The sequence below is a fragment of the Ptychodera flava genome, chromosome 10 (genome assembly GCF_041260155.1).
Source record: "Ptychodera flava strain L36383 chromosome 10, AS_Pfla_20210202, whole genome shotgun sequence".
Classification (NCBI taxonomy): Eukaryota; Metazoa; Hemichordata; class Enteropneusta; family Ptychoderidae; genus Ptychodera; species Ptychodera flava.
In genome coordinates, this window is record NC_091937.1 from 37985018 (window position 1) to 38009443 (window position 24426).

The 24426-nt window shown below is 36.0% G+C and overlaps 2 protein-coding genes across 5 annotated transcripts in view; one reads left to right on the forward strand and one right to left on the reverse strand.

Annotated features, from left to right (window-relative positions):
* LOC139142702 (glutathione S-transferase 3, mitochondrial-like) overlaps positions 1–23741 on the reverse strand; it is a 43290-nt gene extending 19549 nt beyond the window's left edge. The window contains exons 1-4 of the mRNA XM_070712769.1: positions 23508–23741; positions 14153–14217; positions 4242–4299; positions 3381–3453 (exon numbers count right to left, since the gene is read on the reverse strand). Of these exons, the coding sequence (XP_070568870.1) occupies positions 3381–3453; positions 4242–4299; positions 14153–14217; positions 23508–23630 (319 nt within the window). The 5' untranslated portion in view covers positions 23631–23741. The remainder of the gene's footprint in view (positions 1–3380; positions 3454–4241; positions 4300–14152; positions 14218–23507) is intronic.
* The window catches only part of LOC139142701 (protein downstream neighbor of son homolog), a 116675-nt gene that overhangs the window by 63490 nt on the left and 28759 nt on the right, over positions 1–24426 (forward strand). The window contains exon 1 of one of the 4 annotated variants that reach the window (XM_070712766.1): positions 24060–24190. The exons of 2 other annotated variants lie outside the window; for them this stretch is intronic. The gene's annotated coding sequence lies outside the window, so the exon portion shown is untranslated. Of the gene's footprint in view, positions 1–24059; positions 24319–24426 lie in introns of those variants that run through there. One more of the 4 variants, XM_070712765.1, reaches the window with a different exon arrangement.

Genomic DNA, 24426 nt, shown 5'->3' on the forward strand with positions numbered 1-24426 from the left:
CTAATCAACTTTCCAGAACATTCCAAACATGACTAATTGAATTCAAGGTTGTGAGGTCATCAAGGGCAGTGACCTTGAGAATGTTCTAGACTAATTGAACTCAGGTCATGATGAGTGTGGGGGAAATGACCTACATAACACTGTGTTTCAGATCATTTGAGAGCAATCTATCCATGACAGGTTTAAATTGTAATATACTTCTACTTAAAGGAGAGAAACTTCTAAAATAATTTTTTTCCCTGTAATTTGCTGTGAGAACACATGGACAGATGCTCAGGACTCTATGCTGGTGCTACCTTGATAACTAACCTACAACTTGTAACGTCATTGTCTAACCTGTTCACCCAATTCCTGTAGACAGGTCCACACTCTCCATTGATAACAATGGGTTTGGGCCATACCATTGTAGTGAAAGACTGTAACATGTGAGGTTGTGGATACTTAATCTCTGGAATGTCAAAGTCTGTATATTGACTCAAGGATGTTTACTTAACAAATGCCTAGGGTCATCTCAAAAGTGTGAATCTAAACTATGAAATATGTTTTTTTTAAATGCTTTTGATGCCCAAAAGACCGTAGAAATCTCTTATACTTCAAATCAGCCATCCTGCATATTTCTAACATTCATCAAAACCTCATTTCTGTTCAACAACTCATAAAACAGTCCACAATGCAGGATTGGTGTACATTCCAAAACTACATATATGAAAGACCCCTAAAATCAATTAGATAAAAAGGGGGGTTAGAAATTTCCCAAAACTATCTAACCGGCGCTCCGTTTGGCTCCATTTTTCGGAATTGGAACCTTGGAACCAGTCTATGTATCGGTATCAAATATCAACGCAGTCTGTTCAGCAGTTTTTGACTTTTTGTCGTTTACGGAAATGGACGACATCAAACACCGGTTGAAACCACCTCTATATCACAACTTCCAGTTGTGATAAAAAACTAGACATTTGGGCACAAAGGCATTGCAGAGTTATAGCCTGTTGAAACTTCTAAAAAACTGACCAAATAAGAAGAAGTTGGGGAGTCCTTAGTGTATTAACTATGGTAGAGGTCCCCTAGCTTTTAATAAAATGTTTGAAAAGGGAAAGTCATTATTTGCTGTTTTTCAGGAAAGTTTGACAAGGCGGTGCTGGCATTCAGAGTGAGTGACTGCTATTGTAAATGCATTTTTAGATTCTTTGAGTGTCAAAGAGGTGTCAAAAGTGAGATTAACCAAAAAAACTGCTCTGTGACTTCAAAAGAGGGGTGCAAATATGGCTTGTTTTCAACATTTTTGACAGAATAACAGTTTTCCTACATAATTGTATACCAATTTAATCCAACCTTTGAAATGAGATATGGACATGGAATTTTTACAGCCTATTAACAAGGTTACAGATAAGATTTGTATGGCACAATTTTCCTGTATTTGAAGTACTTTTTGAAAAATCACATTTTGAAATTTGAAAAAATTTTTAATAATTTTTTTGATATGTAAACCCATGTAAAATCATAAAAACAAATTTCATTTACAAATCCTGCCGTTCAAATCTTACAATAAATGGTGTCAACATATTTATAACTAATTTGGTAATATTAATACTATCCAATTATTATTAAATTCAAATATGTAAAAAAAATATGGAAAATTAAATTTTAATATTTACTGGTGTCATATTTCAAAATCATGGCTGCAAATATAGAATTTTCATATTCTTTGGAGAAAGTATTAACTAAGGGAGTTATCCTGAAAATTTGAACTAAATATCTTGATTTTAACACTTGAAACTTGACATTAACTCTGAGAAAAGAATTGGTGCAAAAATAGCCTTTCCAGCCACCTTAATTACACAATTATGGTTCAAAAGAAACCACCTAGGGAGGTCTAATAGGTACAATCTTATGAGACAAGGTAATTTCTTGGTGCTTTCCAATTTAATGGCATTTAGCTTGACTGTCAGTTTTACATTAAATTTTATTAACTGTTATGGCAAAGGGAAATTGTCAACAGTAGTTGCAGTAAGCATATCCATTTCAAATCATCACATTAATATTTCTGCAGATTCCTCCAGTTTAATGATGTAATAGTGAACATCACTAGACATTTCTTGATGATATCAAAATATCAAATGAAAATGTTCCTGGGCTACAATGTTACCATTATCATTAAAACTATTATTACTCTTTAAAACATTGGGAAATGAATTGAACAATATCATTGTGTCTTGTTTTAAAGGATTTTGACCTGACCCTTTTTGTCTCAAGAGAAATACTTATGCTGAAGATGCTATTGAGCCTGCTTGATCACAACTATGACACAACACCACAATACTTGTATCTACACTGTCACTATTCTACCGAATGCTTTCTTCTGCATGGTAAATTTATATGTCTGTGGCTAACAAAACCATATAAGGAGCTTGTAGTGTATATGTATGATAAGTTGTCATACTGTGAACACTGAGTCAATGCTGCAGAAGTATTCTGTATCTGTAGTAATATACACTTCACATTGCTACCTGATTTTTAGAATTGCCACCTAATTATTTCTTGTGGAAACAGTTTACCACTGGAAATGAAAAAGTATTTCAATCCCTTCAATGTCATAAAAAACACAGATAATTAATGTAATAAAAACTAAACAAATATTTCTTTAATGTAAGAACTATCATGAACAACATACAAAACATCTTGATTTGTATAATTAGGAACTCCTGAATGCCGAGAAAGCTGTTGCTACACTTGAGATCATAAACTGTTTAAAAGTTGCTCAAAGTGGCTACAAGATTTTTGATTTGGCTAATGAGTTGGCTAATCATTTTGGTGACTTAGTGGAACCCTGCAGTTTATGCACATACCACTTGGTAGCAGTAAACTAAATGATACTGAAAGTTTCACATGGGCACAATTTGACACAACACCGGTGGCCTATTATATACTTACCCTTATTGCACCTACCTGACTTACCTATTTAACACAGGGTACCAGGTCATGATGACACACAATGACAATGTACCAGTGTTGTTTTATTGAAATACACTACATGTCCCCCCAAAATTTAATTTGTCCCCATTTAGACCTACTATGGGTCACCGTGTCCCCATGCTAGCAAAAGCTGGCTGAAACACTGTGCATGTATACGTTACATAAGATATTATTTTTGATACACAGAATAAGGACACAAATTTATCAGTAATTTACAGCTACTGTTTCTTTACAATGACATGAATAAAACCATACACATTTACTCCTTAAATCACCTGAAATTCAGGGCAAGTGAATTTTTCTTCCGGACAAGTGAAATTGAAAATTCACTTGCCCTTTGGCAAGTGAATTTTTAAAAAAATTTTCGAGCCCTGCTATATTCAAGAAAGAAAACAAAGTTCACGTACCTCCTGTGGAATAACCATGAGCATAGGAAATTCTGCTCACAATCCAGACCAAACCAGCCACTGAAGAACAAACCTAGATGAAAAACAAGATTGCTCAATCAACCTGTATCTCGATATCAAAAGTGACATTTAGCTTCTGAGAGTCCATGTTTCATAAATGATGTTTGCAGTAAACACAAGTATTTCAATCAATATACAGTACTTATGGGATACATAATAATTTCTCTGTGTATTAAACAACTGTTATGATGCAAAATTATCACTTTTGAAAAGAGATGTTTCAACCTTGGCAACAAGGAGGGGGGGAATTATGTATCTCTTCTCAACCATATGGAACAAACAGAGTACTGGGCACCATAATCTGGGAGCAATACTTTCCCTCACTAAAAGTATGCCTTATGATCTATGACCCCTGACGACTGAATGTTATTTTCTTTTCCTTGAATTTGACTGAATTCCAGCCTTCCCCGTCCCCTCCTATCAGCAACAGCTTGCCGCCTATGGTCAATCAATGTGGGATGCAGATATAGAAAGTTTTGAGGGAAGGAGGATATTTTCAAAATGTGTGGGTAAACAATAGGCATTGAACTCTTGTTTGGAAATACAGACAAGACTGGGCTCACACTAGACAAACATGACCATACATGTACATGTAGCTGGTCCAGGTGGCTTAAAAGCCCACTTAAGAAAATCACCATGATTCTTTATGGGAGTTTAGCCGCATTCTGTTTACACTCTGCTTCCATTGTTTGATTGCTTTGTTCTTTTGAATGGTGACGTTTTTAGGATTTCATGGGCCATTTCCCTGTAATATATGGTTCCATCCATCTTAATCCCAACAATGGAAAATTATCTACTCACAGGAAACTGGAGACCTGATATTATCTGAAAGATCGCATAGATTGGATACTGCTCCAGCCTGTAATGAACCAAAATTACAAAATATTAGTTGTCAACCACTGGCAATTTTGACTCACTAATTATTGTACTTATTTATGTATCTATATATTTCAGTAAACCAACGGCCGAGAAGCCCATTTAGAGAGACTGTAAAAGTCAACTTTACAAGAAAATAAAACCTAACTAAGTAAAGTGAAATCAGACCAACAAAGACAAAAAAGTAAGGATTACAGTAAAACTCTCATCTTGTGTTACATTGGGAATGTATCAGTGTGATTGATATGGTATGGCAAAATTAGTACATTTGGGAATATGGTAACGTTTATGTCATCTCCAAATTTGATTGCATTGATGTATTGGCAAGAACAATGCGCAATACATGTATGACTGGAGGAACTGGTAAACTTCACTGCAATGATCTGCTTTGCCAAAACACCGCGTGAAATGTGTAAACTTGAAGGTAATGTTATGTCTTTGCATTGTTGTTGTTCACAAAATTCTTGGTACATTTTTTTACTGTCCAATAAGTCGCCTACCGGTAGTGTGCTAATTAATGAAAAATAATTATAAGGTCATTGATTGTACAAAGAAATGGCTAGTGCAGAGTCTGCATTTTGCTACCAATGGTTTCCCTTTTGCACAAGTGTTTCAGGAATTTGATGAAAACATAACCACAGGAACAATAAAAGTTTATAACATTGCTGAACTCATTTTCTGTTAAGGTAGAACACGCCTTGGGGACAGATATTCAGACTCTCAAACTTTTACAATTCTTTTCTGATATACCAAATTGTGGAGGTTAATTTTAAAGCTTTTGTTGTAAAAATATTTTTCACAAGGTTAGTTTTTTGAAATTTGAAAATATTATTTTTCTCGATTGAGTTGACACAGGGATGGTGGCCATTTTGAGTTTCAAATATTGGTAAATCTTGGATTCTTTGTTTTTCTAGTTACCAAAATTTGCCCCGACTTTTATAATTGATTTTGAAAGAGAATAGTTGAAAGATTCCTTGAGGAAAGTTTGAGCAAAAGTTTAAGTCGCATACTATACCTAAGTACTACAGGTATATGAGCAAAATTTTGTCAACATGACAACAGATTAGGCCCCATTAGCTATACATACCTTTTTTGCATTCCTCATGGTAGTATGGTTTGAAAACACTGACAAAGAATGTAAAATTGAGATTATAATAACCAAATTAGTTTTGACTTGCAAGTCACATGACTGCTGTGACTAAATGCACAAATAATGTGAACAATCAACTGACTTCATTACCAAAGCCTAAATGTACTTGACATTTTCAAAGACAATATGGCTAACCAACATATGGAAGATTTGATTGTAATTTTTGGTAGACAGACAGATACCACCGGTATATCAGATTTTCCAATAATTCTGACGGTAGACCTTTGTGACAGGCCAAATTTTAGTCTTGTAGTGGTAGCTGAAAGATCACAATCCATTAACTTACTGCAACTGTGGGACAGATATGTGGAATCTTGTACTTTTACAATACACTTTCACCACAAGTTGGAGCTCACTTTGAAGCTCATGGAGTGTTTAGAGTTTTCAATGCCTTATTTTTGAGAAGACCAAAAATTGTAATTTTCCCAATACCGTAGAGTTGACACAGGGATGGCGGCCATTTTGAATTTCATGTGACCGTAAATATTGGGTAAATTGTTTCCCTGGTACCAAATTTTGCACGGTCACCCTGATTTTTATTCTCTGTTTAGAAATGGAATGGTTTAAAGTTTCCTTGTGGAAATTTTGGGCAAAGGTTTCAGCATTTAAATTTCGAGGTACAAGCTCCCTTTAATGGAAATGTCATCATCTGTTTGTGAAATGGTGTCTTGTTCGTCCACTCAAATCATACCAAAATGTCTGGCATTTTGCTTATAAACAAAATTTTTGATGTCAAATGTTATTATTGATGACAGAATTCTAGTCCAGTCAAGAATTCATTTGTCAACAACAACATTGCATGTTTTACACAATGCAATATTTGTAAGGTGAATATTTTGTATTTAAACATACATGTACCTGTGCTTTTGGGAGGAAATTCAGAAAATATATTGGAACAAGAATAATAAAATTTTTTTATCAAAGTCACAACTACATATATAGTCCCTTTGAGCACCACTTTTCAAACTAATCTGCCTGACACAGAAATGAATACTGCAATACTTACTAAATTGGGTCATATACATATGAAGATTACCATAATGAAGTTTACTATCATAATATGGGATAATGTACATTGTAAAAGCCAATTTAAAACAAATATATGTAATTTGGATATATGTAAATATACCCAGTGAGTTGGCAATCAAGAATGTGGAAACTGTCGGTGAGGTACTATTGAGGTACTGCTGGCTGAGTGGATAACAAATGAACGCGAACAACATAGCGATGTACACTGTTACCAACTCCCATCTGTCGCTGACTGTGAACGTCAGAGTGCAGCCCAATGGGTTGAGACAGTCTCTGATTGGGTTGAGTACACTCAGTGTGAAAGTTTTCAGACGACCTCAGTTTTCGGACATTTACCGTAATGACATGCTGTTCGTTGTACTCACTTCACTCTGTATTGATAGCATTTTACAAGTCATGTTACCGCATGTTAAGTCAGGTGAAACTGCTGTGCCGTTTTAAATAGGTTTTTTTTTCGGTAGAAGCTATTTCGGGTGCTCCAAACTTGGCGAAGTTAACACACCATACGAAACAAGGAGTCGAAAGCAACACACAGAGACAGCTCATGTCCAATATGTAAGCACTATACACGTCGAAACATGATTGTGTCATCCATGGATTGAACGTAAATAATTTATCATGAAATTTTTACCAACAGTTTTCTGAACACATTGATAAAATCGGGGGTTTAAAGTTTCAAAATATCAATATTTAGCCCCTATAATCACATTCCAAATACGATGTCCAATTACTGCGATAGCAGTCCGATTACTACACACTCAACATGGGGTCAACAATTTGGCAACTTTGACCCCCTCAATACAACTTCCGTTCTGTTAACGGTTTGAGGATAAGTCCTGTTAACACTTAATAAAGTTTCGAAGGGTATGGTAATAAGATTTCGTAGTGCTCCTCATTTATGAAATGGCTCTGGGTGAAATTCACTACCCTGTCCCAAAACTGTCACACTGAGTGTACTTTACATTATACTTTGAAAAAAAAAAGGATTTCATATGGTGCAGGTTCAGATGTTGTAAGGGGAGGACCACAGAGAAAAGACAGTAATACAATATTATATTACCATGCCCTGTCCATCGCATTTTAATTGGTCGAGCTGAACCTTGTGATCACAAATATGCAATAATGGTTTGTTTATGTGCCCGTGAATATGAATAATATCGTAAACATTGAAACTTTTCAGCTAAAATGTAAGTTGTTATGTGTACAAAGATCATAATCAATTACAAAATAAAACGGAACACTTGTGGGCGAAGTTTAGACACTTTTTAAAAAAAAATCTCCGGATTTGCAAAATGTTTACAGTGTGCGCACTACTTACTGACAAGTTCTGGGGCCCCGTTGCCGTTCGCATGAGAAATTTCGTAAACTTTGAGTTTTTTGGGGTCGTTGCTAATACCGGTAAAATGGAAATAACAGACTCCCCACTGACCATTAACGTTTATGTATGGGTGTGGGCAAGAGGAAAGCCAAACATAACAGGCGTGTATAAATAAATGTATATGGTCAGGGTGTCGTCCGTTACTTCTATAGTGTAAAAGACCAACCATCTCTATGTCAGAATAACTTTTGAAGGGGAGACAATAAGCTTAACACTCAATAATGCACACAATTATGCATCCCAAACACTTAGATGCCATACATGTTGACAAGTTTGACAACTGATACCATCACGTCCTCCTTGACTTATCAATAAAACATGTAACTTCATGTCACATGACATCACAATATTAAACACGCTGACATTTAAGATGACATATCCCCACTATAAATAAAAATAAATGCTTAAAAATTCAGCATGTTTGTCCCATGCTGCCACAATGTCTGGTTGACTCCATGGATGGATGTCAGATTCAAGTATCAACGCCTCCTATAGCCAGCTCTGAGAACTTGAGACCTTGGATTAAACATCACATGATATTTGTATGTACACTGTATACAATGTCTGACTGACTCGATGGATGGATGTCAAATTAAACATATTACTCCTCGTAACTAGACAGCTCCGAGAACTTAAGACCTTGGCTTAAACATCACATGATAGTGTCTGTTATCTGGATGCAAATCCACTTCAATCACTACCAGATGGAGGAAAACTGCCTATCAACATGTTGAAAAGATGTGATATGAATGAGGATGCAACAAGGGGGATTTACCCGATCAAGAACCTCTGAGAATTACTTCATCATCAGTTCTTGGTATTCTAATATGGTTGCTACATGCATGACTGTATATGGCTATCAGAGGTGACCATGTGACCCAGGTCAACGACCCACTAGCCCCTTCCTCTGTAAATTTGAATTGACAAAATTAAACTTGGTTAAAATAACTGAAAGATATCAATTATTTGGAGAAATTAATGCAAGATTCTCAACATAATTCATTGTGGCTTGTAACTTTTCAACTCAATGAGGAAACAATCGGGACACTGGTCATATACGATATACAGGTATATATTTCAAGGAAATTTTCCTTTTACTGCCAGCCGTGAATGTTGATAATGAGTGATTTGGATTATTCTGCTAAAATTAAGGGAAATTTCAGCAACTTTGCTAAAGTTTTTACCTCTGAAATTCAATGGCAATGCAGATAACAAAGCTTCAGGAGCATTCAGCTCTAGGAGTGCATTTCATGACTGTACGGAATTTATAACTGGATTCCCGCTATAAATAAACAAATGATGAATGATACATGTATTTTATCGATACAAAATACGTCAAGACAAGGGCTGGAAGAAATATCACTGGAGAACAAGGCAACACACAAATGACAGAAATTCATGATGTACATTTACTAGATAAGACGTATGTTGATTTGATTTTGATCACCAGGTGAACAACCGTGTAATCCGATATCAAGGCTTCACCTTTGACCTCTACTTTCAGTTTTACAATTGTACTACATTTAACTTTTCTATAAGTTCTACTACAGCTTTTACATTTCCAAAACAAAGCTATAATTTCTCAAGTCACTGTCAGAGGAACAATGCAAGTAGTACATTTACCTCCATGGGGAGGAGCATGGACACTGCTGAATGAGGTCAGGTAGTTGGAGAATGGTGGCACCATACAACTGGGAAGGGTAAGAGGTTACAGGTCAAAATCAATGCATGAATTTTGTATCATCTGTGGTGTGATTTATACATTTCTATTGCTGCTAAAACAGGCGGGGTAGGGGGGGGTAGTGGGTGGAAGGGGCAAGAAGACAATTACAGTCAGTGTTACCAATATAAACAAGATGAAGAACTTCACTAGAAGGTAAAGCAATATTACAGAGAGGTGTTCAAGAAGGTCCCCAGTCAGTGCCAGCATCCACACTCCGGTACATGTTTAACCACCATTATACGCGAACAAATCCTGAAAAGTAATACCATCCGTAACACCAACAAGGTGAGAAAATGTATCCTGGTTGGCAGGAAGCCATAATACAATTGGTTGATTACAAAAGAGTTTGATTACCAAAGAGCATGATTGGCTGAGGACAATGAAATCATTTTAGCTTATATATACTCCACAGTCTGAATAAACAACTTGTCCATAAATGTTAAATTTCTATCTCCAACAGGCATGAACAGCCCTAGAAATAGACTGCTGTTCAGATGAAAACTATTTGTGTGACAATTGTAAACACCTTCATTATCAGATTAACATTTTTACACCTTCCTGTAATTCAGCCTAGCTCCATCTCTTTACTCTCCCTATTTTCCTCTATAATGGTTCAACTTAAAAAACATAGCATCAATGACACTTGTCTTGGGCTCACATTTGGTTCAATGTTGCAGGTCAGAGTGAGTATATTTAACAACATTTATCCCTGGGAACATGCATACCAAGTTTCAAAGCAATCGGGTGAGTGATTTCAGAAAAATAAACACATTTTGACCAAAAATGCAAAAAATTTCCCCCCAAAAAAACAAATATGAAAATTTCAACACAATTCAAACAAATCTGACAGAGGCCAGCCCTAGGATCATGCATACCAAGTTCAAAGGCAATGGAATGAGCACTTTAAGAGGACGAGACTTTGACCAAAAACAGGAAACATAGGGCCAAAGTCCCTGAAGCTACTATAAGCATGGATACATGACTGTATGAAATTATCTCACTAAGGTCATCCTAGGGACTTGTAAACCAAATACTTAAAGCTGTCTGACCAGCGGTTTTGAAAAAACAAGCGACTCAACAGTTGACAGAGCTCTGCTGTGTTATGTAGAGAATAACCTTTTGTGACACATGTATTGATGAAGAAGGTGGATATCTTTGATAGCTCATTCAGGATGGCCTGACCAAAAATGGAAAAAAAAATTCTGTAAAAATACAGATTTGCATATTTCATCACAATTTTAACAATCTAAGTCGGGTTATTTCTAGGGACCTGTATACCAAATAACAAAGCTGTCTGACCAGTGTTATGAAGAAGGGGATTTTTTACCAAAAACGCCTTTTTTGGTGCTAATTTGCATATTTTCAACAATATCAAAAAATTAATAAAAAGGGTTTCTCAAAATCATATATTTTATCCACACAACAAATATCAAATCAGTAAGTACTGCAGTTGTGGACGGACGCCTAACAAACAGACATACATGCACATACATACATACATACGTACATATATACATACATACATACAGACTGACGGTGCACGCCGGACGGATACCCATCGCAATAGCTTTTATAGACTATATTAGTCTATAGTAGCTAATACACCAGAGTTAATTACATTCTAATTAAAGTAAACAAGACTTGCTTAAATCAAGATTTACGTCATAAAAAACAGCACATATGTATCTGTCAGGTTATCTTTATCAGTATTTCCATCCTATTACAAAGCACATTAACTTTCAAATTAACATTGTAAGTAAGTTCTGTTGAATAAGTTGAGACTGTACGTACTCAGAGAAAGCACACTGAAGAGACAAATGTTTGAAACTTAAGAAGTTCAAGGTCATCAAAAGCATTAAAAGGAATCATGTAACACTTTCATTGCACTGTTTACACAGATTGCATAATTGCTATAAATAGCACATGAGGAATCTTACAGCCCAGCTTTACCATAAAAACCCTATCACTTTGACCACTCTTTTAATTGACCACTCTATTTTTTTCCTCAAAGAGTAATTTTATTTTATCCTTACCAAGTCAACCATAAATGGAAATTAGAACTTTCTCTATCTCTATTTATTTGACCACCCTATCATGACAAGCCATTATGAGCAATTTCTTTTAGATAACATACAGGGCACAATAAATGACAGTTCAGAATATGTCAAAGTTGAGATTCAGGAAAGTTGCCTTTACATGTTTTAATCCTCCAAGATGGTAAGCATTTCGCTACGAACTGTCAAAAAAGTTGAACTTTCTGATAATTCTACACTAAAATTATTTTGGCTTTGATGATTTCCCCATTAATTCAATTATTTAAAATCATATCAATTATTTTTCCTGGGTGAATTGATAGGGTTTATACAGTACAAGAATTACATACAATGTAAGTCAAATTTTGACCAAAAATGACAAAAAATTCCTTAAAGTTAAAAATACAGATTTGCATATTTCATCACAATTTGAACAAATCTAAGTTGGGTTACCCCTAGGGACCTGTATACCAAATAACAAAGCTGTCTGACCAGCGGTTATGAAGAAGAAGATTTTTTACCTACCTACATACATACATACATACATACATACATGTACATACATACATACATACATACATACCGGTACATACATACATACATACATACATACATACATACATACATACATACATACATACATACATACATACCGGTACATACATACATACATACATACCGTACATACATACATACCGGTACATACATACATACATACCGGTACATACATACATACATACATACCGGTACATACATACATACATACATACATACACACAGACAGACATACATACATACATACAGACATACATACATACATACATACAGACATACATACATACATACAGACAGACATACATACATACATACAGACAGACATACATACATACAGACATACAGACGCCGCCGACCTACCATATACCGGTAAGCTCTCTTTGGTATACATGTACATACATATACCAAATGTGAGCTAAAAAACAAGAACTCAATTGGGTCATAACAAATTCTGGTGGTCGTCAAAGGTTTGGGTAAATCATCTGAGCAATGGACAATTAGTTGAAGTTCACTTGGCACAGGGAATGTTGGACACACAAAGGTGTAATACCTGTACATCCTCATTAAGCTTTGGAGACTGAGCATTTGAACATCAAAGGATAGGACCAAATATCATATTTAAACTTCCAAATTTTCAAATGGCTGGACAATTGACGATGGACGTGACATGGACACGCTATGTACATGTATACCAACGCAACATATTTTGACTGGCGTTCCCCAAGGTAGTATACTTGGGCCTTTATTTTTCATCATTTACATAAATGATTTGCCACTTTATATTGATAATAACATTGACATGTACGCAGATGATTCAACCATAACTACCAGTGCAAAATGTATTCAAGAAATTGAGACAACTTTAAACTCTGACTTAAAAAATGTTTATAATTGGTGTAAGAATAATAGAATGGCCATTAATTGTGACAAGACAAAGACAATGATTGTAACAACGCAACAAAAACGTAGACATTTAAATAAACAAACTTTAGACTGTTATCTTGGTGAAACGGAATTGCAAGCAGTACACTGTGAAAAGATTCTTGGTACGCTTGTTGATGAAAATCTGTCATGGAAGCAGCACTGTGACAAGATTTTTAAAAAGTAAATAGTAATATTGCTTTGCTCAAGAGAATAAGACAGTTTTTACCTATGAATATATAGCTATATTTTACCACACTTGGATTACTGTTGTCATTTATGGGGAGCATCACCGTTTATGAAAGGGTTGCATAAGATTCAGAAACGTGCTATAAGAGTGATGTGTGATGCAAGGTATAATGCTTCGACCGAGCATTTTTTTAAAACAATGCATATAATACCATTACCAGATAGAATAGTTTATAAGAATGTTTGTATGGTTTTTAAATGTTTAAATAATCTTGCACCGCAATATATGACAAGTCTTTTTACCGAAATTGATCATAAAAGAGTTACAAGATCCAGGATGCAAAAATTGTTAGTGGTTCCTGCAACAAATAAGGATTTTTATCGAAAGGGTTTACCGTAAATAGTGCTATTCAGTGGAATAATGTCCATTTAAATATAAGATCTAGTAACTCATTAAGCAGTTTTAAAACAGCTTACCTGAAAGCTTATTGGGTATAATTTTTTGGGTTTGTGAGTTTTAGTTTTCTTGTTAAATTTGTTTTTGTTATCTAGTGTGATTGTGCATTTTTTTTCCTGTGTGCAGGTGGTGACTCCTGGCCACTTTTTTTGTGCATTGTATTGTTCTAGCTTTGTTAGTCATGTTCATGTTGTTCTGCTTTGTATCAGTTTGTATGTTCATCTGAGGGCCCTGGGGAAGATAAGCATCTTTACTGAAGCTTACCAGGCTACCCTCGTTAAACAAGGTTTAATAAAATAAAATAAAATAAGTTGAAGGCAATGACAAATATGCCGTCAGGATGTTCGCAAAATGGCAAAACTAAACACCATAAACTTTGCTTGGATTGTTGAAATACTTACGTGTTCTGATGGCCTCGCTGAATGCAGTTGAAGATGGGTGATCTGTCACTGTACATTGTTGGATACTGAAAAGGATGAGAAGAAGAGGCAAAGTTGGTGGCTCTGTATCAATGAAGAAAACTTGTGTTGCATGACCTGATATGATCCCTGCACGTCAAAAGGTCTTGACTTGGACTAATTATCTGGTGATTACAGGGTATATACAATACTAACATGTGAACAAATTGACCATGTACAACTTTCAAAGGAGAACAAACAACTAAAATAACATAAACAGCCAATGTCACGTCAATCACCACAAATGCCGAGAACCAGGGATTGAGGATTTCCCCTTTAAAGCTTGAACCAGAATTCACGTATCACTAATAATATAGCCTACACATATACAGGCTGAGTTGACAAATATACATGTACAGTGACCATGTATCTCAACATGCTTTAGGCAGTAGAATAAGAAAGGCTAGTTGACATGCAAAACAAAAATAGTAAAAGAAATAATCAAAATTTTCAGCTACAGGCCTTTTAATTGCCGACAGCTGAATTTGTCTACACTGATGTCAGTAATGCCTTAGGACATTGTGTCAGTGTGTGTAACATTAGGTGTTTCAACATTTATCATGAAAGAGGAATAACAATATCTTGATCTCAAAGAGAGAACCAAAATAATTAAAAAATCCATCAAAGGCAGCAGCCTAATGGACAATGACTCACAGATACTAGTATGACAAAAGCTGCTGTGAAGAGGATTTTGACAAAGAGGAATTTAACAGTCTTGAATGTACCAAGAGACACCAGTTACCAGTACTGTACAATGTACATGTTGGTAGAATTACAAACTCTTAGAAAAGTTTACAAAATCTGACCTGACCATTTCAATACTTTTATCTCACAATTTCTTAGGAGCATTTTGAAATGCTAAAATAGAGATGCAAGTCTAAATTTTCCTATAATAATAAGATAACTAATATTATAAGTCAATACACAAGTGAGCATACAGTTTGGCAGGGACACTTTATACCGGAGAATATCTCTGCAATGGCCCTGGAAATTGAATGTTTATGAAGGAAGAGGCTTACATGTAAATGTAATTAAGCAATTGAATGGTATGACATTTACATCAGAAAAGCGTGAGGTCTGTCGGAAATTATGTTCTGATGAAATGTTTTTCTAATTTAGACCATGGTAAAACATCCCCGAGTTTTCACATGAAAACACTGCTCACACACGGGACACATGAAGGCAATGTGAGATCTCAGTTCAGAGAAAATGCCATCTTGAAAGGCTTAAAGAGTGCTTTTGATTTCTAACAAAACACATTCACAGTGTCATGCACGCATATCACATCTTTGTCCTACTCACTTAATCTTTGGCCTATGAAGAAGAAAGGACGAAAAGTGTGTGTTTATCATTCAAATATCTGACTCTGACATGACACAGAAAACTTTTGACTTGTACCATACAATTCACTCATTGTGCCAGTTACGTGGTGTATGCCCATCTGACATACCGGTACAATACGTTATTTACAAATGATGCAAGCTGCCTTGATATTTACCTTTTCAGAGGGAATGTGTCAAAATGGTATTTCTGTCAGCTCTACCATTGTGGATATTGCAGATCTTCAGCAAAGGCATGTCTTAATATTTTATACCGATCACTAAATACTGCAAATATGACCACACAGTGTTATATCCCACAGCACTAAGTGCTATAATCCGCCCTTCTTCTCATGAATTTAGAAACAATTAATGATCTTTTGTAGATGTCTCTGTTGAGCTCATGACATTTCAGAGAACTAAATAGACTTTCTTACCAGCTACAAGTTTGTGACAACTATTAAGTGCAACATCAATTAATATTTTGAAAATACACATCCATAACATTCTTTTGATAGGTCTTGAATAAATGCCAGTCATACAACTGGACTTTTCTAGTTCACCAAAAATTGAGTTAGTCTAGTACCTGTGTGTCCATTTTGATCTATTTAAGACTACAGTTTGTAGAATTGTACAGATTCTACACTAAAATCAAACCAAATTTTACGTGTTACATTTCTGGGATAGTGAGCAGATTTGAAATATAAGATTTGCCAAAATTCCTTTTCCAAATTATCACTGGCAGTCAAAACATAGTCTACAAATTACAGTCAAAACATAGCCTATCTGACCCTATCTGACAGTATCAAAACGTTCTTTACCATCCACAAATTTTATGATCTATGTCTGAAGACCATCAAAGAAAGGTAATGTGAAAGTGTGATCAAGCATAAATTTTCAGCTAAATTCAGACTGATCATTGTGAGCTGTTCTCCCTGGGACAAATCAAAGTAAGACTTAGGTGGAAACCATGTGCCAAAAGAAATACACTAGAAACATGGAATGGATGCATAAATAACAAAGAAAGTGTTTATCCTTACTAGTGTGTGCTATACACAAACTTAGTGCTTTTTATCATACTTCTAATGTTTGAGGTAAAAACAAGCCATTCATCAATGTTGTACTTCTTGAAATTCAGAGGATTCTTCAGCTTTGATATTTGGCCTAAATCAAGTGAGTGGTATGTAGATATGCAAATGAACTAATTATGATAAGTCACGCACATCAACTTTCCAGAATGATGAAATAAGTATGATATAAACATGTCACGCTCATTAAACTTTCCATATCGACAAAAGTAAGAATGTCAAATGCTCCTGGAAAGTCTGATCAAATCCACTCCATTCAGTTTTGTTCATGGCCTAATTACAGAAAGTCATTAAATTTGTAAATACCAGGTATGCTCATTATGATACGCCATTCCTATCAACTTCCAGTATGACTGAAAGAAGCTGCCATAGCTTAGGAGTGTGATCATATACAGTTGATTCACTTTTGGCAGACTGCCTGATTACAGAATTTCATTAAATATGTAGTTATTAATCAGTACTTCATGGTCATCAAACTTTTAGCATAAATAAATCACAGTATAATCAATGTATTTTGTACCCAAGAAGTTCAATTAAATGTGTATTCAATAATTTAGTTTGATACATGCCCTAATTACACAATTTCATTAACTATCCAAATGAGCTATTAATTAGAATGTAATGCTCCACAAACTTTAACTACCGTAAGTACAGTATGATAAATCAATAGATCTGATGTCCAGTCAAACAAACTGAATATTGATATGTATAGCCTAATTATATAAATTCATTAAATGTGAAAATGAGCTTGTCAATGAACTTAAAGTTTGATCAAAATATGTGCCCTCAATATTGATATATAGCCTTATTACAGCAATTCATTAAATATGCAAATGAGCCAATAATTAGAATGTCATGCTCATCAAACTCACAACATTACTAGACCTTAGTATGATCAATTAATAGCAAAGGTCCAGTCAACATAAGTGCAATCAGTACTGATATCTAGCTTAATTACAGATATTTATTAATATATGCAAATAAACTAATAATTAGAATGTCATGCTCATAAAACTTTCCACATAAGTAGACCTAAGTATGATCAATATTTTAGTAGGGGTCCAATGAAAATTGGTGCACTCAGTATTGATATAGAGCCTGTTTACATATATTCAGTGAATATGCAAATGAACCTTAAATCAAAAAGCCATGCCAACCAAACTTTTTAGTATACTCAGACCATGAAACAGTTTGAGTACAAGCATAGTTTCATCAAATTTGGGTCTGCAATTCTTAAGATATAGCGTAATGCATAAATTCATTGATTATGCAAATGACTGTTAATTACTACGATAATATGCAGACTGTATTCACCATAACATTATCAGATCTAGATTTTTCCAAGGCATGTTGTGTACCAAATTACATGAAATTCTGACAAACGATTTTTAAGTTATGGCTGGAACAAAATCCACCTATGGACAGTCAGACACAGGCAGACAGACAGACAGACAGACTGACATTGTGGTGACAAAAGACAGTTTGGGCCTCCTACCCACGGTGTACAAAAGGTGTACCCTGTCGGTGTTGATCATCGGTATCTGTGACAACTGAAAGAATAAATGGTGTTTGGCAGCTTCCTGGGACACTTTACTTGGGTTTTTATGAACAGTAGACTTAGAAAGTGCATGTTACTGTCAACACTGTAGAGTTATATAGACAACATCTTTGGAAAAAGACCACAGCCAGGGAAACTCAATCCCTTTTAAGAGGCTATCCATTGCAACTGCTTTATCAGTAAAGTATATTTTGCAGACGTTTGGAACATTCCGCTCCCCAATTTATCATTACCATGAATTAAAGTTTTCCCCTCTTCAATTTGATAAATGGTGTACAAATTGCCCCTAATTACGGTACCTAATGTACATAGAGAGAATGGCTGACTCTGAATTCTTTCTTGGTTGTTTCAAGTACTCTCTCATCGCAACAACAGAGAAACTGATATCCTAGTAACACAGACACTGGTTTAAAGTTTCCTTTAGGAAAGGTTATAAAAAAGTTTTAAAATTTGCTGTTTTTTACCCATATTATTACCTAGACTTGCTCCAAGTCTGTGGGCATATTAACCCTTTGAGAGCTGTAGTATTTTTCCCACCAAAATTTTAGTTCAACATTTCACCACTTTTTATGAATTTTCCTGTAATTTTTTTGATAATTTTGGACCAAATGGACATCGCATTTCATTGGCTACAGTTTGTTCTCAAAACTAAAAGTTTGGCAAAAATCTGGGAAAAGTTGGCTGGGGTTTATTTTATAGCCTTGTTCACGGTTACAGGTTTGTTACTAAATATAGCTGTACGCGCGCGACATCGGACACGCAGCTTGAAATGCGGACAAATTTTATCAATGTTGCATGCGTGGCTGTTTTTGCAGCTTGTACTCTGAGTCGTGAATATGTTTTTTAGTATTCACTGTTACACTAGCAGTCGCCCACTGAGATGTATTTTCGTCGTTCTTGCATGCGTAATTTTCAAAAGCGTAATCTAAAAATGCGGACAAATATTTATTTTTGCATATTAATGAGAGAACAGTGACGTAAACTGTGAACGGCCCTATTAAGGGGACACAAATAGATTTTGGCGCTCAAAGGGTTAAACATCAAAACAGAATAAATTGAAGGATTAAACTTCAGCAGACTGTCGCACTAAGTGGTAGACTGTTGCGTAGATCTTGGGGTGAACGCCATGGCCAACAGACTTGTGAATCTTGGAGGGTTTGGGTTGTTTTAAATAATTCATAATGACATAAGACTTATAAATATGCATGAAAGGTAGGCAGAGTTTCCCTGGAATTTGTGTTGGAATCGTGTCACAATCATTGAATTACATGCCGTTTTTTCATTTACTCATAATTGATGTTTTATTTCAAGAACGTTCCATGTGGTAACTTTTGACTCTTGTTTTTCAAACTGGGTAAATTATCAACTTTATTTAGTCAGACTGAAAACCATGCATGCACGTGACACAACAGCAACTGCATTGTATGTCAGGGTTGGGCCTAATTTTCTGATAATTTTCTGCATGCCCCACGCTCATTTCTAATCATACCGAGACAAGAAAACTCCCCTTATCAAGTTTAGATAACTATCAGCTTCAAATCAAAATTTTCTCTTGTGATAAACAGTTCGCTTTTGAAGTTTGAAGCCCTTGTCAATCATTTGCTTACGTAGAACGCTTGTGTCAACAAATGCCCAGACTGTAACACTACAGGGCATTGACACTTGGCTCGCATTCGGTTCAATATGGTAAGCCAGATAAATAAATATTTTTATAAACATAAGTCTTCTCAACTTCAATCGGAGTGAGATGGGAGTGGTCCCTCACTTTGTAAAGGCCTTTGTAAGACTCAAGATCATGCAATAGTAAAATATTAAGATGGGAAACGAACTTCAGTGGTGTATTTCTAATTATAAACTCATGTAAGTTTGTGCTGAGTTAACTTACTGCATGAGTCACGGTGAACAAATGGGGTTTGATTGGGCACGGCCATGTTGGTTGTACACAATGCTATGTACAGTACAGCAATAAAACATCACTAAAATTATCAAAATTGTATATATTTAGGCCAGCAACAAGCACAATGTCTCACAAAAATTACACTCAAGACCATGATCGGCAAGAAAAAACAGGACACGGGAGATGCTGTTGCATCCATAAGGAAGATGGTCTACGCGTTGACATACACGGATATAAGAGAATCCGGTCCCACAATGTACCGGTCTGGCGACAAACTTGACCCATGACCCACTGTTGATCACAATTGCTAACTTCTTCTATTATCATGTACCCATGCCCATATTACTTCATCCTAGTGACGTTCACCGTAAAATATCAGCCCTGATATTTCACGGTAAACGTGGGTATATGCACGATAAACGTCATCGGTTTTGGTGTTTTCCCGAACTACATTAGCAGTTTGTTGGTAAATGACGTAAACAAACAAAATGGCTGCTGCTCTCGGCCTGCGAAGCGATGTTGCCGACGTAAAAAATTGAAGGGCTTCGAGGAACACGGGTATTTCCGGTTGCCAAATGCGGAAATAATATGTTGAGTCTTGTAAATGTTTTCCCATGGTTTTCCTGTTAAAGTTCTCGTATTTTTGGCCAAGCTGTAGTAAACATTCTGCTGTTTGCACAGGGCCGGCACTGTGCACGATCTACCCCCGAACAGGTAGTGAGCACGTGGCATGACAGTGATGTCGCATGCGTTACAACTGTTGACATGGCAACTCTCCAGGAAAACAAACAAAGTGGCAGTCCCCTCTGCGCAAGCTCCGTGTCGTACGACGATCGAGCACGATCGAAATCAGGATAGACTTAAAGCTGAGGACAGATTTTTATCGGTTACAATTGTGTAACAGCATATTGCACCTTAAAAGTTCCTCCTGTATGACGATTTTTGTATCCCAGTGTCTTTTTTCTTGGGGTTCATTGAGATTTAGATAACTTGCAGCGATGTCGTGCGTGATGTTTACTTCGTCGTATACTTTATGAATGAAGTCTGTTCACAGAAATATTCCGATATTTATGCGCAAGGCGTAATTAAGTAAAGCCTCAAAATTTAAGGTTTTTCGTACTATTAGTAAAATTATGGGCATGGGTATATGATAAATCAGTTATTACCCAATATCACCTGATCCTTGTGTCGTATCAGCATTCGTATCATTTGTGCTGCGTCAGACACAAGACGAAGTCGAGTGTCTGACGCAGCACAAATGGCACTCATGCTGATACGACACAGGAAGTTGGAACAGACGATATTGGGTAATAACCTCTAAGTAATACATGGCAAACAATAGTCAAATGACAGGGAAAAAAAAGAGAAAACAAGCGTGTTTTTGCGGTTTCACAGAAATGATTTTTTGACCAAAAACGTGAAAATTGCACCAAAATGAAAATTTCATCACAATTTGAACAAATCTAACAAAGGCCCACCCTAGGATCATGCACAAGTTTCAAATCAATGGAACAAGCAGTTTCAGACAAGATTTTTCAACCAAAATGGGAAAAATTGCCCCTAAAATATAACTATAAAAATTTCACCACAATTTGAACAAATGTAACTAAAGTAACCATAAAGACTCTGCACACCAAGTTTCAACCAAAGTTGACCTGTGGTTACAGAGTTTTAAAAATTTGCTGGATTTTTTCTTTTTTTACCTACATTACCTGTAATTCGCATAATTTTGACACTGACATGTTCATTTGAACAAATTCACATCTCCACCCCTGGGTGTACCTGTACATTAAATATTAAGACAGTAGGTGCTACGGTTTTGGAGTTTTTAATGTGAACGGACATATATGTACATCTGCACATAATAACATACGTACATACAGGAGATACAGATGCCACTGACTCACCATATAAGCTCTCTTTGGTATATATGCATATACTAAATGTGAGCAAAAAAACTTCATGGGCTCACATGCAAATTACTGCCTATAAATGCTTTTATTTTTACCACTTGTAACCAAGACTTTCTACTTCCCTGTTTGTTGTTTTGTTTTTGTAGAATCTATTGTTTGGTATATTTATTTTTCACCCTATTTTTATCTCTCTAAAAAAAACAAATGAAAAACTGAGTGGTTGTTTGGATTGTTGTTGGTCAAGCAATAGCTTACATGTAAAAAAAGAAAACTAATGTATGCTTTAAAAATTATACACTTGACAAGTGGAACACGCTCAACTCCATGATTCATTTTCGGACAGATTATTTGAATCAGGGACACATCCTGTTATTACATGTCACAGTAATTTGGGGATTTTCGTTCAGTGAACAAAAATGACTGGCCTAATTATACACACAAGACATTTTCTATTGTATTAACTATTTGGGTTAATAATTTTTCAAAACTGATTGTATTTGACATACGACACTACATGTCTGTCATCATCATGAGAAACAAATCCTGCATGAGTTCTTTTGCATTCTGAATTAATTTATTCATTTATTTCAACATTTACAGGATGAAGTACCCATGACAAACTATCAAATTGTTAAACGTGGAGTAAAGTGTCTCACTGAAGAGCAGAACACCATGCTAGAGTCTTGAACTCACAATTGATTGCACAACTTTGGCTGCACTCGGGCCTCCAACCCATTGGCATATGAACTTATGATGCCCTCCCTGTTTAGTGAAGTGCAAATGTACATCATTTTCATGCCTACCAACATTGCACCTTGTTGAATGTTTCATGCTAGAAATTACAATCCCACAGTTCTCTCATTGACATTTGTTTGCCATATATGTTTTATTTGTGAAATACAATACTGTTACTGTTACAAGAAGTCTGTAAATGTGGGAGTGCCTCATGAGTGGGCGTTATCATTGACATTTGTTCGCTGGGCTACAAAAAAGTTGCTATGACATTGGAGAAAAGAATATTCCAACAATCAACGTGCAAGCCAAGTCGCTAACATTACGTCAACATTATCACATCAATACATGTACGTCTTTTATCTTGACGGCTCATTTTGTGCTAGGTCATCACGATCCCTCTGCCGTGTCTAGGTCGTTGTTGTTGAATTCTTCACGGTGCATCGTATTCGTGTATGATAAACGGTTGTAGTATACAGCCACGCCAGGGCGCTGCAAACATCGATTGAGCCTTGAGGTACTGCTGCAGCAAATCTTGTCAATCAAAAAAAGTCGGCGAGCTAGGGAGTTTGGGTCAAGGCGGAGAGAATATGTTCGCATAAAGTTGTTTATGCGACTTTTTAATAGTGAAATAGTATGTTTCCATGCGATATCCCCCTCTGGCCAGTCCTAATGACGAGGATTTTTTATTGAATTCGCACGGCAGCGTTGTTATCAGGTAGTAGTGTAGTAGTGGGTTCTAAGTGCATGGTGCAACGTTCGCAATGCACACCACAGCCAGCCTAGCTTACCTTGACTTCATACTTTTTTCTTGCCTTTCCGACGTTAATGCCCAAGTACATAAGCATAACCCAGCTCGCTATGAGAGTAAATATCACATAACCAAACTCTGGATGGATAGTAATTGTTGCCATCTTCAAATTTATGAGAGCACGCAATCGCAAAACTTGTGAACACCGTACTGGTCCCTCGAAGGTTTCTGTGTTGCAGACTCACGGGTCAAAGGTCGGATAAATTTCTATTACAACACCAGTTTTCGTGATACCTTTTCAAAATCAACAGCATTTTGTCAGCTTCCCTTATACGATCTTTAGTATGAAATGTCGATTTAATTTATTTATGAAAACACACAAGCGAGTTGACGCCGACGTTTGCTTTTCCGGATAGAAAAACTATTAGTTTTTAAACTCCTAACTTTTCGAATAAGTATGCTGAGTATGTTTGTCTCACTTTAACACCGTAGGATGGCGCGCCACAAAATACTTGTTTGTTGTTGTTTGGCGTGTAATCTACTCAGATAAATTGTAACTTTACAGTGTTCTTCGAGATGGGATTACGTTGCAATCATTGGAAATAAAATAACCTCTCTTCTGCTGCACATTTCTTGGATTTCTATGAATGCCAACCTCTGTATAGCGCCATCAACGGCCATTATTCCTTTGGTTTCAAATTTGAAAGGTGGCAGCGCGGCAAGGTGAATATTTTGGCGATTTCGCTCCGATTAATTTCACACAATGTGAGACGAACTTCAGACATTTGTTTGACGCTAAGGATCATGTAGATTTGGTGAAACATATTCGGAACACGTGCAGGTCTTTGAAGGTTAGACAAAAGTCGTCGCTGCTACTTCTCACTTCCGGGGATTTCTGTTCTGTTCTGTAGATCCCTTGACTGAGCATAGACCCTCGAGGGTCTATTGACTGAGCCAGT